Source organism: Carcharodon carcharias, chromosome 14, assembly GCF_017639515.1.
Source record: "Carcharodon carcharias isolate sCarCar2 chromosome 14, sCarCar2.pri, whole genome shotgun sequence".
Lineage (NCBI taxonomy): Eukaryota > Metazoa > Chordata > Chondrichthyes > Lamniformes > Lamnidae > Carcharodon > Carcharodon carcharias.
The window spans coordinates 141,197,253-141,213,640 of record NC_054480.1 but is presented as its reverse complement, the minus strand read 5'-3'; the positions used below and the strand labels follow the sequence as shown (position 1 = coordinate 141,213,640).

The 16,388-nt window shown below is 42.4% G+C and overlaps 1 protein-coding gene across 2 annotated transcripts in view; it reads right to left on the bottom strand.

Annotated features, from left to right (window-relative positions):
- cbarpb (CACN subunit beta associated regulatory protein b) overlaps positions 1-16,388 on the bottom strand; it is a 195,572-nt gene that overhangs the window by 99,025 nt on the left and 80,159 nt on the right. For both annotated transcript variants that reach the window (XM_041204886.1, XM_041204887.1), the window contains exon 4: positions 3,115-3,176. In XM_041204886.1, the coding sequence (XP_041060820.1) occupies positions 3,115-3,176 (62 nt within the window). The remainder of the gene's footprint in view (positions 1-3,114; positions 3,177-16,388) is intronic.

Sequence of the window (16,388 nt, the reverse complement as noted above, 5' to 3'; positions counted from 1 at the left end):
CCCTCTTTATGATCCCGCCCCCCTTTTTTTCCAATAATTTATATAGATTTTTCTTTTCCCACCTATTTCCATTATTTTTAAATGTATTTCCATCCATTGTTTTATCTCTATCTTTTAGCCTTATTCCTTCACCCCACCCCACCCCCACTAGGACTATCTGTACCTTGCTTGTCCTGCTTTCTACCCTTAATTAGCACATTCCTTAGATAATATCACCACCTTCAATACCTCTTTGTCCTTTTGTCTATGACATCTTTTGGTTATCTCCACCTATCACTGGCTCTACTTGTCCCAACCCCCTTAAACCAGCTTATATTTCACCTCTCTTCTATTTTTACTTAGTTCTGTTGAAGGGTCATTCGGACTCGAAACGTTAACTGTGTTCCTCTCCACAGATGCTGCCAGATTTGCTGAGTTTTTCCAGGTATTTTTGTTTTTACTCCAAAGCATTCCTGGCTGGTCTCCCACATTCTCCCTTCAGTAAACTTGAAGCCATCCAAAACTCTGCTGCCCATGTCTTAACCCAACACAAGTCTTCTTCCCTTATCATCTCTGTGCTTGCTGGCCTACATTGGCTTCTGGTCAAACAACATCTTGGCTTTAAAATTCTCACCCTTGTATTCAAATCCCTCCATGGCCTCCCTCCTCCCTATATCTATAATCTCCTTGAGTTCTACAATCCTCTGAGGTATCTGTGCTCATTTAATTCCGACCCCATGAGTATTTCCAATTTTAATTTCTCCATTACTCAAGGCTGTGCCTTCAATTATCCCAAGCCCTAAGCTCTCGAATTTCCTCCCTACACCTCCCTGTCTCTACCTCGCTTTCTTCCTATAAGATAGTCCTTAAAACCTACATCTTTGATCAAGCCTTTGGTCATCTGACCTAATATCTCCTTACATGCTGCGGTGTCATATTTTGTTTTACAGCCTTGGGATCCTTCATTACGTTAGCACTTTATAAATATAAGTTGTTGTTGTTGTTGCCCTTGTTGTCAGAATCCTTGTCACATCTCCAACATTCTAACCTGCCATCCATGAAATTTCTAAACTGTGTGTAGCTCAGCTTGCCATCACAATGTAGGTTAAATTACTCTTAAACTCTGTTTGCAGCTCACTCAAGCACACACCAAATGGTTTCACTTTATTGTTTGAGCTTCTGATTTGCATATGACAGATCCCAGCTGCATTCCTCCCCAGTGTGTGCATCTATGTGTACCCAGTTGCAGCTTCATCATTTGGTTTCATTCGCAGTAAGGCAATGGATATTATTTCTGTCTGTTAATATTTGGGATTATTAATGCTGCAACTTCAAGTGCAGCACAGAACAAGAATCCATCGCAGTGTCTGCTTCTATGGGCAGAATAGAATGCCCTCCCCTGAAACAGGTTGGGAGGCAGAGTGGGCATTTAATGAGGTGGGTGAGTGCTAGGTGGGGACTCCGCCACCTTCCTGCCCCCAGCCTGATTAAGTCTGGGGCGGGAAGGCTTGTGGGGGCGGCCTACCTGCCCCACCACCAATTCAAATCATGGAATTAATGCCCACTTAAGAGCCTCATCCCACCACCACTGTTAGGGCAGAAGCCCTAAAGGCAAACCCTGGAGTGCCTTATCAATGGCTGATCGAGGGACCCGGCATTGGGAAGGGTGAGGGAGCCTGTGGGAAGCCACTCCCCTGCCCTTGCCTCTGTACCCTCGCCCCTCTCTTCCATGATCCCCACCCTGTGCCCCCCATCCTGCCCTCATTCACCTGTGCCCTGGTTGTGGGCCTCTGGTGACTACATTGCCAACAGTTACCACCGCTTCCCTGGTGGCACTGATGACAATGAGGAGCTGCCAGCCCCTGATTGGTTGGCAGCTCCTGGGGGCAGGATTTCCACCCGGGGTCACTGATCCTGGGGAAGGCCAACTGCTGGCCACTTAAGGTGCCTGACTGACACTTAATACAGTGGGCCTTCTCCAAAGGAGGTGAAGTGAGGCTCTGGCGCCAACCCCCCCCCCCACCCCACCCCCCCACCCCTGCCAAGTCACCTTGATTCCACCCTATGTGTTGTATAATTCTAGAGAATTATCCACTCTTGAAAATGAATGCGAGTTTTGCTGTTTCTCTAAGAGTCTGACCAATGTCATTCTGGATTGAGATGGCTCAGAAGTTCTTGGAAAGAGATCTAGCGCATTTTTCTGAAATTGCTGTGTGCAGCTGGTCCCCACTGTCTCCTCAGCCTCAAGGCAATCATGTCATGTGCATTGTGGTCTGATCCCCACATGGCTAAACCTAATTGCAACACAACAAAGTTAGTTTGATATGCTTAAGAAGAATAAATTGAAGCCTGGCATTGTCATCAACCTAGCTCAGGAAAAAGTCGTGAACCTCTGTATTAAGGCGTATTGATCAGGAGTCCCTGAGGGACTAGATTTGAGGCTGGTCATCCTGCCTAGGCAGGGAGAGTACTTCCCCACCACAAGGAAAATTGAATAATTATACTCCATCCAAAAGCATCATAGGCTTTTACCCTCAATGTGCAACAACCCCTTCACCTGCATAAAGCTAAGGAACCGATTACAATCTCAGCCACTTTTCTTTTCTGTGTTAGAGAAGTATGATTAGTTATTTCCCTATGTATAAGTTACAATTTGTGAGGAGAGATGCCTGTGCTCCTTCATGCTTCCCAAAGAAAGTAATAGGGCAGAACCCATCAATTCCTTTAGTTGTAAATATTTGTTCCAAAAAAATGGCAAAAAGAATGAAAAATTAGAGTCTTTGGAGACTGACAGCAATACTGAAAATTTAAAGTTGAAGGCTAAAGTGTGACCAATCTCAGAAACATCTGGGGAGATAACAAGCTCAACATTATGGTTCTTGGGTCTATTCCCTTAGTCAATAGTTACAAATTGATTTGGTATTTTCCCTAGAACAGCTGACAGCATAAACGTGTTTCCTATAGATGAACAATTCAAGAGTGTAAAATGGCAGTGGACAGGTTAGACCACTGTAAAATCTACAATTGCAATTTTAATCAGTTTGAATATGCTGTTCAAATAACACAAGTGGCATACACTGGGATTAAGAAAAAAGACTAAAACTATTAGTTTATAATCCTGCTGCCTTGGCTTACCTTGTGTAGGTTGAGAGTCTTCCAGGTACGTTGTGTTCGTTTTTTCAGGATCATCATTAGCCCTGGAAGACATGATTTCAATGGTATGAGAACTATCGGACAAATACACCAGCTTTTAAAATCATCCGCAGTGAAGATCAGGGGCAGCATTACTTTCAGGCCTCAGTGAAAATGGCGTAGAAACAATGAGTGGCAGAATGGAACCATGGAGCATTGCTGATCCATGCCGTAAAACTAGATCATTCTGTTAACACAAGGGGTTGCAATACATCGTTGGGATAAGAACTGCAATCTGTTTCTAACAGTGCTGAACTAACCAATGCTTGAACACAAGGCACACTGCTCAATATCAGAGATGTTGTTGGTGATGATTTATCTCCCTTGGTGGTTTGACAGTGTGCCCTATACTTTGTAAACAGTAAACAGGTGTTCACACCACTTAAAGGGACTGTACCACCATTGTGAACTGGTCTGCACGTCACTTTGCATTCTTTTGAATGGCATTGCATAGCTGTTGATGCATTATTCTCCAACTTAAATATGCCACATTAAACAGATCTATTTTTAAGAACAAAGATCAGGCTGGATTATAAGGATAACTTTTACGAGGTTTCACCAGCAGTGAGCAGAGATTGGAGAAATGGGGATTACGGTGATATATTCTATCTGCAACCCTCACTTGTATGTACAAAGGATTTCTGCTGACAGAGGAAACTCTGGAAATTATCCTTATCTGCCAATCCACTGTCTACTGAAGTTTTAGGAGTTTAACCCAGTGATGATGAAAGAACAGTAATATGTTTCCAAGTCAGGATGATGTGCGATTTGGAGGGGAACCTGAAAGTGGTGGGGTTCCCATGTGTCTGCTGCCCTTAGGTGGAGGGGTCCTAGAAACACTGTGGAAAGAAGACTTGGAGAGTTGCTAGAGTGCAGCTTGGAGCTGGTACACATTGCAGACATGGCAGCCATGGGACAAAAGTGAGTAAATCCAGTATAACCATGGTTAAGTTGAATGGCAGAACAGGCTTGAAGGACTGAATGGTCTACTCCTGTTCCTAGCTATGATTTAAACCTTCAAATGTGTCTTATAAGATAGCTTGTTCGATAGTGTTCAGCTCCTTGATCAACAATTAATTCTCTTATTAAACTGGTTCTCGTCAAAACAATGCTCAATTTTAAAATTGTCATCCTTGTTTTCAAATTCCTCCTTGCTTTGATCCCTACCTATCTCTGTAACCTCCTCCAGCATACAACCCTCCGAGATATCTGCACTCCTCTCACTCTGACCTTTTGAACTGCTGCTTGCAGCTACCCCTGCCAAGAGATCTGCTGTCATGGTATGCCATGCACGTCTGTCTTGCACCATCCTCACACATCCACTGTGGCTCGTTTGCAACCACTCTGCGACATTTGTCATCTAACTACGCCTAGGCCTGCTGCCTTCCACTTTGCCCTCTGGAAGAGATCTCCGTAGCTTTTCAGCTCTGATCAAATAGCCGAAATACTGACATTTTCATTTCTGGATGTCACTTTTTAGAGTTCTTTTCACTCTTGCTTCTAGTCTGATGCCTGCTGTTGGATCCAAAATAAAAAGCTCTAGGAAAAATCTCACAACTTTACTGCCAATGTCACATTTCAGCAACACTCTATTAACTTTTGGTGATAAACATGATCACATGCTTTTCATTGTCTATGAAAAATATGTACATGTTCTTGTTTACATCTAGATATTTATCAAAGATGGCTCTTAGGTTAAATATTCTCCATCTTGTTCCTACTCCAGGCCTCATTAAGCTTATAGTTCTAAATTGTTTGCACTCCATTGCTTTAGATTTCATAGGTAACTTAAGGAATAACGAATGTCTCAAATCGCTTGGAATTTATCCTTTGGTATTTATTTGATAACAAATTTTCTGTTATCACTTCTAATTCTCTTTCTCCAAGGGCTTTGAGGTTTTCCTGTACTCACATTTTTTCCCTTTGCTTTCTATTTCTTCCTTTGAGACCTCTGCTTGTTCTGAATCCTCAATGCAGAGACATTCATACTTTAAGAGGGAATGCCTCTGATCCTTCAACATGTCAATGTCTAACTGGTTGCAAATCTTTTTCATTTTTGGTATTTTCAGTTTCAACTTAATTTTTACAACAAGGAGATAATGGTCTGAATTTCTATCACGCCGGCATACTTATGAATGTTCTTTATACTGTTTCTAAAACATTGATTCACCATCACATAATCTATTTGAATTCTACACACATCATCTGGACTTCTCCAAGTATATAGTCTTCTTTTTGGTTGTTTAAAGAAGATGTTTGCCACCATTCTTTTGCCAAAATTGTATCATTCTCTCTCCTTTTTCATTCTTCAATCCAAGGCCATGCTGATCGACATGCGTTCCTGATGTTCCTTCATTGACTTTAGCGTTTAAGTCACCCATTACAATTACGCACATGAGTTGATTTAACTTGATCCTAACACTTTAGGATCTCACCATCAAATGCCACTATTTCCTTCTCATTATGATCTTTTGTTGGGGCATAAAACTGTATGACAACCAGATCAAAAGACTTTCCTTTGATCTTAGTCATGATCGCTCTTTCTGAAATTGGCCAGTAATCTTAAACTGATCTCTTGTGTCTTATTTTACTAGGATTCCTATCCATTCCTATGTTTCTCACCTCCCGGATAGTAGAATATCTGATTCTTCTTTTCCATCTGACCAGGTTCTAACCATCTTACTTCTGCAAGTCCTAGATAAGTCACTACAGTGTCTATCCATTACCTATATGCAGTTATCAAGCTTTCCCACCTGATATGAAGTCTTTATATTGTTATGACCATGTGAGGAGGGGTGAAATATTCCACCCCACCAGGTTTGACCGTCACAGGGTCTTTTGAGAATTTAGAGAGGATGTGCTTTGCGAATTCTGTAAGAATCCCACTATAAACACTTTGAGGCTGTACAGAATTATTCAGAAAGGTTTTCTTAGGTTAAATAAAGAACAAGCTATTTCCTGAGCTAAAAAGAGAGAGAACGAGAGAGGGAGAGACAGGGAGACAGGGAGAGAGAGCGAGAGAAAGAGAGAGAGAGAGAGACAGGGAGTTAGGGAGAGAGAGAGAGAGAGAGAGAGAGACAGATAGGGCACAGCTTCAACAGCCTGTGTTCAGTAGAGCACTGCCTTTTGTTCTCTGTCCTGCTTGGTATAGGGGTCCTTGAACTACTTAGCAGAGAAATTCTATTAGTTCATGGCTGCTGCAATTATTACTTCAGAACAGGTAATTGCATTTTGATTCCTCATCTCAGAAATATTTGAGAAGTCTAAGGATGGCGTGAATCAACAGGGGATGGAGTCTTTCATGCTCCCCTGGGGATTGAGTGTCTGTCTTCATTCCACTTGGTGGAATGCAAAATTGTATGTATTGCAGCAGTCTGGGCAGTTTTCCATTGTCTGTAGAGGGTTGCCAGATTTTTTAAATGCACCTTCGAAAAGCACATCCTCATAACAATATTCCGTGTTCCTATTCTCAAGAAGCGTCCTCTTCCATTGAGTGTAATAGGCTCAGAAGCTGACCTCTCTTGTGATTTTAGGTCAACTTCATCATAATTTTGCTGGTTACTTTGTTGAGCAAGGGGGACCAACCTCTTCTGTATCTCCTATTCTTCAACTATGACTTCTCGTGATTAATTATGGGGGTTATACTGTGTGAGGCCCCAGAATCTTCACAGGTGAGTGGCCACATGGCCTTACTAAGCGTTGTGACTTGTGTGTGTCACACACTTGGCTGGCCTTTGCCTTCAGAGCCATTGTCCATTTACCATGACTTGTCAGGATCTTCAGCCTCTCCCGCCGTTCCCAGACTTTGTGCATGTTAAAAGGGGTGACGTCCCCACACCACACCAGCTGAAGCTGATGGGCCCCTCACTTAGGTTTGCACAGCTGCTGAGTCGCCAACCCAGGGTATGACCGCTGGTGTGCACAGTCAGCTATCTGGAGTCATAAGTGAGAATAGGAGAGTTGTGGAACACCAATCCCCTCTACTTACACTCTTTTAATATGGGTGTGTGGCTTGACAGGGAATCAGGTACTAGCCCCACAAACATCGCCCATCTACCCCAGCCTCCTCCAGCATACAACCTTCCAAGATATCTGCAACCCTCTTATTCCAACCGTTTGAGTGTTACCAATTTTAATCCACCATTGGTGGCCCTGCCTTCAGCTGCCTGAGCACTTAGCTCTGATATTCCCTCCCTAAATCTCTCTGCCTCTCTGCATCCCTTTCCTCCTTTGAAGACAAACTACCTCTTCGACTAAGCTTTTGTTCACTTGCCCTAATATCTCCTTATGTGGCTCGGTATCATATTTTGTTTTATAATGCCTCTGTGAAGCACAGTGGGATGTGTTATTACATTTAAGGCTCTATATGAATACAAGTTGTTGTTATTGTTGCTAATAATATGGGGATATTGAGCCGAAACCCTTTAAACCCAAGCAGCTAGATCAAGGAACAGAATTCCCTGAAGCTGCATGCTGTCTAAGGGTTAAGTTTGATGACTTAGTGATGTGTGAGATCGGTAGCTTAACTTCCCTTGTACTTCCAAACTAAATATAGAAAATTATAGGGACCCAGTATAGTGTTAAATATTGCTTTTGTATTTCTCAGCTGGTGACCATTTCACACTGAAAGCTAACTAACATTTTTGAGCTTACACATCAATGAGCGCTGGTTGCTAAACCCTATCCCACAGAGGATTGTCAAGACTTCTAATTCTTGACGCACCACATGTATGGCTGATGCACAAGGTTTATGCTGAATTATTGCTTTGTATGGCAATCAACTGCTCTTTTATGTACATTGGCCTTATTTGACACACATACCCACTCCTACTCAATAGCCGAGATGTTGAAACTTCTAAAGCCTGCTTAAAACAGCAATGGTCCAACAATTCTGTCGCTTGCCATTTTAACACTCCACCCTGCTCTCTTGCCCACATGTCTGTCCTTGGCTTTCTGTATTGTTCCAGTGAAGCCCAACACAAACTGGAGGAACAGCACCTCATCTTCCGACTAGGCACTTTACAGCCTTCCGGACTGAATATTGAATTCAACAACTTTAGATCTTGAACTCCCTCTGCCATCCCCACCCCCTTTCTGTTTCTTCCCCCTTCCTTTTGTTTTTTCCAATAATTTATACAGATTTTTCTTTTCCCACCTATTTCCATTATTTTTAAATCTTTTATGCCATGCTTGTCTTTCCATCCCACCCCCACTAGAGCTGTACCTTGAGTGCCCTACCATCCATTCTTAATTAGCACATTCATTTAGATAATATCACCAAAATCAACACCTCTGTGTTCTTTTGTTCTTTGGTCTGTTACATCCTTTGATTATCTGCTCCTATCACTGCTTGCTTGTCCCTACAACCACCCCAGCCCCCTCAACTTCGCTCCACCTCCCCCCCCCACCTTAAACCAGCTTATATTTCACTCCTTTCCTAAGATTCACTCAGTTCTGCTGAAGGGTCATGAGGACTCGAAATGTCAACTCTTTTCTTCTCCGCCGATGCTGCCAGACCTGTTGAGTTTTTCCAGGTAATTCTGTTTTTGTTATGGCCCAACAATGTTTCTTGAGTTTGAACAATTTGTGTGGCACATTCTCTTTCAATGAGTTTTCCAGGATGAGCTTATACTTTGTCATCCATAATCCAATTTGATGCCAAATAAATGCAGCTTGTATATTGTACAAGACCCATGGTAATGTTGCCTGGTCCAGGCACATTTGTGTTGCATAGCTGACTGCAGACCAACAGTAAATTTGCCAACTTTATTGAGCCTCAACAAGTTTAAACTTAACTTGCGCCTGGCAGTGTAAGGCCCCCACATTGGTTGTTAGCGCTACAAGCACGTGTTCTTAGCACTGGATAAAAGTAGCTAAAGCTGTAATGTTAAAGCCAAACAATGCTTCAAGCAGGTGGATAGCGTTGCAATAACCTCAAATTGTGGCTCGTCCAAAGGCAGGTATGATATAAATTAGTAGCATGTTGCACAATGCACTTGTCACATACTGCAATGTTACAAAGCACAGCAGTTTCTTTTCCAGCCTCACATAGTGAGATTTGGAATACTACAGGCAATGTTACTCCACAGGTTTCCACCACCAATGACATTACTCCATTGTGCTAACCAGTATACAATCAACACGCCCAGATTCTGATAACTGTTTTTGTGAAATATTTTTTTGCTCTGTCTTAACAAACTTATGCTAAGGCAGAGTAGAAGACCATGAGTCCCAAATATCCTGTCAAAATACCATGTGCTCCTATTTAATGTTATTCAAGAAGATTTTCTCAAGGTTTACCATCTCAGCCCAATGGTTTGCTCGGGGGACACTCAATCTTCAGAAGTGATGGGTCAAGGTTTGAATCTTGAATTTTGATACTGGTGCCAAAGGGTGAGATGATTGCTTCACTATTTCAAGCTAACTTATTTAACGCATTTATTATAATTTCTCTGGAAATAATGAACACAAAAAAATGTTTCAGGCGTGTTCATGATTTTGCTGCTTGTATTATCCTCTTTCTCCCATCTAACTTATTTTTGATTACAGCTGGCCCATAATGGGCATTTTTTGTGTTATTTAATTCATTAAATCACTGGTTTATATGAAATGGCAAATTCCATGGTATTTTGTTTACATGTGGAAAATTAAAGACAAAAGAAGGTGTTGTGTGACTTCATGAACACTGACCTATACAGGGCAATGAGTAAGTTTTACAGTGCCATAGCTGTTCTCATGAAATATGTATGAGTGAATACAAGTTTAATCAACTGCAAATCATTCTTTAACTTAAATTGCTATTATTCACAAATTGAAGGTACTATATAGATAGTAATGAATATTCAAAATAAGCATTGTGTTCTGGAATATGAACTTTTTGATATTTTCTTTTATGCATTTATTTTTGGACACACCATAAGTTAATTACAAATCACTTGTTATGGAAACATTTTTAGTGCGTAGTGCCCTTGAAAACTGGCAATCAACTGAATAGTTATATTAGTCATGTAATGTCACCACGCAAAGAACACCTCTATAGAAGTTGACACTCTAGGATTTAAAACTGTGATTTCAGAAGAGTCTCATTAAGCAGCTTGGCTTCTAAAAATACCTTGTTCATTTAGGGAAGAAAATTCTTCCATTGCTTTAAAATAATGATTAGTGGGACTCAGTTTCACAACTCCATGAAAATACCCCTCAGGGTATAGATAGCAGCTCTCAGCTTTGGGAAAAGTTATAGACATGATCATTTTTCACATAGTTGGCCACAGCCAAATTCATAGCTCTAAGTTCCAGAGAAATCCTAGATGTAAGACTTTCAGTTGAGACTCTCAGGCACTGTCATGCACCAAAAAACATATGCATGGTTAAAATTAGTAAACTTCAGGTGTCGCATGTTCTATGAGGGATTACCAAGCAGCATTAGTGCATCTTCCCTCTCTTATCCTCATTTCCTTATTCCTGACCTTTTTCCTGCAGTACTCTCTTCAGTTTGCCTAGTTTTTTTCCCCCTTTTGGATTCTCTCACCTACAGGTTTAATAGAGGTATTTCTGAAAAACAGACACGCTGTCTAAGCTTGCACTCATCAAGATGACCAATGGTAAAGGCAACAACAATTTAAACTGCACAAGAGAGTGCTGATTGGTTGGCAAGTGAACTCCAATTGGTAGAGGCGTTGCCATGGAGAATGAACTGGGGAACAGCTGTCCCTCCGAGCTTTTGTTTCGTTGAGAAACAATGCGTGGACATGCTCCTTCTGTCTGTAAAGGACAGGACCCTGTGTGTGAATATATGTGGCTTCTAGCACGTGTAAGTGAGCCACACTGTGAGCCTGACTGACAATCTTAAATTGGTTTTCAGTGTAATGCTTAGCACAATCAGGATTGTTTAGTGGATCTTGTCCAATCGTGGGCTCAGATCTAATGTTGGACGCTATGTTTTGAGTTTTGTAAACATAGGCTGGTTGGATGCAGTCAATACTTTGCCTTTTGCAAACAGCCAAAAGTACGTGCTGTTTGATATGATCCGCTAATCATTGGAACATATGGCCTACATACCTGGCATCCCATCAGCACTGAAATTCATATGCCACATTACTCATTTGTGTATTCACTACTGCTTTGAGTGTTGGGATAGTCCCAAATCCATACAATACTGCTTAACAAAGAGATGGCATAAAGAAAAAGCAGAACTTGTCAGCATATACAAGAGAGAATATTCCTGAAACAGGTGATCATGTTGTCAAATGTTAAACCTTTGTTCAATGAGTGTTTTGACCTAGTCTATCTGTGAAGCCTCAGGCTTCAGAAAATTTGGGGATTTGCACTCCATCGCTCCTTGCCAGTTAATGAAATATTGTTGCTAAGTGGTATATACAGGAATTAAAGATTCATTAAATAGATCAGGGAATAAATTTTCGCAATGATGGAGAGCCTCTACCATTGGAGCCTAACATTTTCACAGGGATGGGAATGGGCCCAGATCAGGATTTGCACATGTTCAATTCACAGATAGCTGCCCATATGAAATAGTAGCTTGCTCCAGTCATATCTGATTTTCATTAGCCAAGGGTGGGAAACACGACATATGCAGATTAGACCTGGTAGGAGCGGGTCTAAACTTTGCAGAGACCTTTGGAGAGATGGGGTATCCTTTTGGAGAGGTAGGGTGCTCCTTTTGATAGGTCCTGGGATGCCTATGGCAGAAGTTAGATGCTCTTTGGGAGAGATAAGCTGCCCTTTGGGAGAGATAAGCTGCCTTTTGCAATTATTAAAAATGGACATGAATGTGTATAAAAAATGCATAATTCATTGGAACTGTCAAGACAGCGGGCAAGACAGACTATCAAAATTGTCAACTGTCAAGAGGAAATCTCAAAGTGTCAAAAGCAACTGTCAAGCTGTCAAGGCATTTAAAGCTCCTGCCCTTTAAATTTTTGGGGAAAAAAAACTGCCAGGAGTATTGAAAGAGAAATCATTGCTTGCTATTTCATCTGTCCGTTGATGTAAGCTACAGGGTTATCATTACTGGGTTCGTGCTGATTTCACAACCTTCCATTATCATAGTGGGGTGTCTTCTGTTTCACTGTTTGACTGACAGCTACAAATGGTTATAGACTCTTTGAGGTTGGGCTACGAATTAAGGGATTAAGCACTTGAAATGTTTGTTCATATATGGGATTATGTAGTTGAAGGAATGTAAATGTAGTGTTTTTCTTATGAGTGTTTAAAAAAATTCAAGTCTGCATTAGACACTTCAAACTTTATTTAATCTCAGCATGGCTTCTAGGGTCTTTCCATGGTGGATACTGGGTTAGTTGGCATGGTGGGTGTAATGGCAAAGGGCAGGGGCATAGATTGGCATGAGTAGGCACTAAGTTGGCAGAGGGGCAATAAAGGACATTGGAGGCGGGTAGAGGGGCATAGGTTGGCGTGGAAGGTATGAGGGGTTATTGGGACGGGGAGCAGCATGAGTTGGCATGGGGTGGCATGAATGGGGCTGGGGGAATGTGTGGGGGTGAGGGGGTGTGAGGCGTGAGGGTTGGAGGGCTGGTTTTTGTTTTACTGTTTTATTTAAAGTCTTGGACAAAGTGCCAGTGCACCGAGGCTGCCCTTCCACCTTGGCACCTGGCAGTCTCCGTGCTCTTTCCAGCGTCGCCTGCCCTAACTCTGTGAGAACCCCCACCACCCAGGAACAAAAATCCCAACTTCCAGGGGACTTTCTCCCATGCCGGGTTGCGGAACACAGAAGCGTCCCGACTCCGCACTCCCAGCCCGCCAGCGAAAACTCAGGCCCAGATTTGCTGTAACAAAAGGATAGTTACTTTTCCTCATCGTAAAACTACTAGGCCAGACACAGAGTAATCCATCACCATATCGCGAACATTGGCCCAGACTTTGCCTTAGTAACAACAGCAGGGCTATGAGCGTCATGTTATTACGGGGCAACACTGCCAGCAACTTCTGGCGGTCACACGTGCAGGTAAATAAAGAAATGTGGAAGTTCCTGGAAGCTACCACAGAACCTGGTGCTGCAGTCTTCAAGAATAAAATCCGCATAGAAGCCAATCGAAGGGTGTGAACTTGGGCTAATTGCCGGCTTGCCCACCCGCACTACAAATAGATGAAGCAGTTAGAGCCAGTGATTTCAGTAAGTGAGATTTTAACAGTATAAAAAGAGATAATTACTGCTGAACAACCTCTCTGACCATGGTGGATGAATCTGACAAGCGAGGAGTCTCATTCACTCAGAAGAAAATTCATATTGTAGATTTTTTTTTTAAATAAACATTTTAGTGATTCCATTTTCTCTTCTATCTACTTTCCTTTAATATCAACTCCATGTCCAAATCTGTAATTTGCTCCCTGGACAAGGATTTAAGTTTATTTTGTACTTCCTGCTTTGTACTTCCTGGTATACCTCAGTGAGGATTCTTCAATCTGATTGGCTAAGAGTATCACTGCTGCTTGCCCTATTTAGAGACGCTACAGATCCTCTGTAGAAGGTGCCACACTGAATCAGAGGCCGGATTAATGGAAATCTCCACTGACAAGTCTGCAAAATATTCTTTGGGTAAATGTATGTAAGGTGAACTGCGAAAGCAAAATCATGGCCTTTATGGTAGCTGTATCATGGCTGATGGTTTAGGCTCCTCACAATAAAAACATACTTGAATGAAGCAAGCGGCGGAGTTGTAGTGGTATTCTCACTGGACTAGTAGTGCTCTGGGGACCCGGATTGCAAGACAGATGGTGAAATTTGAAATTAATAATCTTTTAAAAATCTGGAATTAAAAGTCTAATAATAAACATGAAACCATTGTCGATTGTTGTAAAAACCCATCTGTTTCACTAATGTCCCTCAGCGAAGGAAATCTGGCATCCTTACCCGGTCTGGCCTACATGTGACTCCAGGCCCACAGCAATGTGGTTGGCTCTTAAATGCCCTCTGAAATGGCCCTAGCAAGCCACTCGGTTCACAAGGGTAATTAGGGATGAGCAATAAATGCTGGCCCTGCCATTGATGCCCACATCCCATGAATGAATTTTAAAAAGTATCTGGACATGTGGGTGTTACCATTGGCCAGCATCACTGATTAATTATGCGGTATCAAATGTAGTCTGGCAGTCCTCAGAAGCAGCTGATGATTTTATTACCTAATAGCCCAAAAAATTAACTTAGAGAAGGTATTCATCTATGACTATGATTAATGATAGTGTTAAGGACTTTCCATTAATTAAACTCTGAACTCCTTATGCTTCGGGCACGATGGAAAAAAGTGTGCTTAGCTAACACACTGCAATATCCATTATCCAAATAGTCTCCTTGGCATTAATCAACTATATTGGCCCAAACTGTGGATTCAATAGGTCACACGTACAAGTATTTGTATATACTCTTTTAAATGGCTGTACAGGAGTGGAAGAATGGAAATAGACCATTCAGCCCCTTGTGACAGTTCTGCCATGTCAGATTCAAATATAATGAATTAAAATTACTTGTTGCAATTTTGAAGTAAATGTCAGGCTGGATTCTAGGAACGGGCTTGGAGAATGAAGATTAGCTCAATAGGTCAGGATCTGTGCCTTCCTACACAGGAAAGAGTGCCATCTGTTAATACAAGATGAGCTGCTCACTGAACAAATGAAAAATCAGTACAGCTCACTGAGAGAAGCAAACATTAATAATTGTAATGAGGCTGTTTTGCCGGTAAATTTATTATCCTTGCTGGCTCTATTTTCAATGAACCTGGACCGGGTGAGTGTTGAATTGCTGATGAGTCTTCTAGACCCTATCTATATTAGCTGGATGAGTTTTACAGAAGGCGTAAATCAGCTCATCACCTACTCAACTCTGAACAGTGACTCACAGCCTACAACAAGCAGCACATACCCCAGAAGACCACTCCTACTCATCACACTTCACATGACATCACTGTGCTAGTGCATAGCACACAGACACGCCAACGGCTAATGCCCCGGTTTCGGGGGAGGGCGGGGGGCAGTGAGTGGGGGGGATATAGCAGAGGAGCAAATCGCCTGAAAACAACTGTCTTAGCATACGACCTCCAGAATGTAACTGTGTGGAGCATGAAGCGAACATGCATGTGAGTGCCAGTAAGTTAATGGGAAATGAACCCGTTGTGAACATGACCAACGACACTCACCCTTGTTGGCAGTTCCTGATGGTTAGTTCAGGTTTGTGCCCCTCCTTTTTAAAATTATGTTGGATTATTTTGGCATCCGATTTGTTGCAGGAATCTGCTCGGAAGGTGGCAATCCCACAGCCTCTTGGGCTTCTTAGACAAAAATATGCTGGCTGAACAGCAAATCTTATTAAACGAAGTAAGGTTTGAAATTCACGGGGCAGAATTTTAGGGTTGGCGAGCGAGGCCGGGGCCAGCTCGCCGACATGTAAATTGACGCACAATGATGTCGGGCGTGGTCCCAGTGTCATCGCAATATTTCGGTCGGCGGGCGCTCACCAAGGTCAGCAGCGCACCCGCCGAAATGTCAACGGCCAATAAAGACTATTAAGAAATCAATTAAAGCAGTTAAGAAAGCTGCCCGTCCAACCTTAAGGTTGGCGGGGGGCAGGTAAAAAGCCCAGGCGGCCTTTGCATTTTTCATGGAACCTCATCCACGGGCGGGCTGAGGTTTCATGAAATGTTTAAAAATTGAATAAAATTTTTTTTTAAATTTATGGACATGTCCCAGCTTATGTGACACTGTCACATGAGGGGACATGCTTTAAAATGTTTAATTTCTTTATTTACATGTTTAAAACTTAAACTAATCTCCTCTGTGCACATGTACGAAAGAGCGCAGGCCCCGACTCAGGGAACTCCCCCACCAGCACAGGGAGCACTCAGCGCTTCTGGACGCGCCCAGGTAAAATGGCGGCACAGACCCAATTGGGGGCACCAATCAGGTTTGCGCCAGCCCCCGCCCGCCCCCACACAACCCCTCTGACGGGGGGAGAATTCTCCACATGGGGTATCACAGGTGCCCACACCACTGCAAGTCTGTTGTGTCCATAATCCACCACTTCCTGTTGTGCCTCCTTACAGACAGCCGAAACACTCCAGGAGTGCAGAGGCAACGAAACAGTTCTTAAAACTGTAACAGAAAGTTGTTAACAATGCTTCTCCCTAAGAAAGTGCAGTATGCTGATTTATTACGATTGTTAAATTTGAACTTTGTTATATTGATTGAAA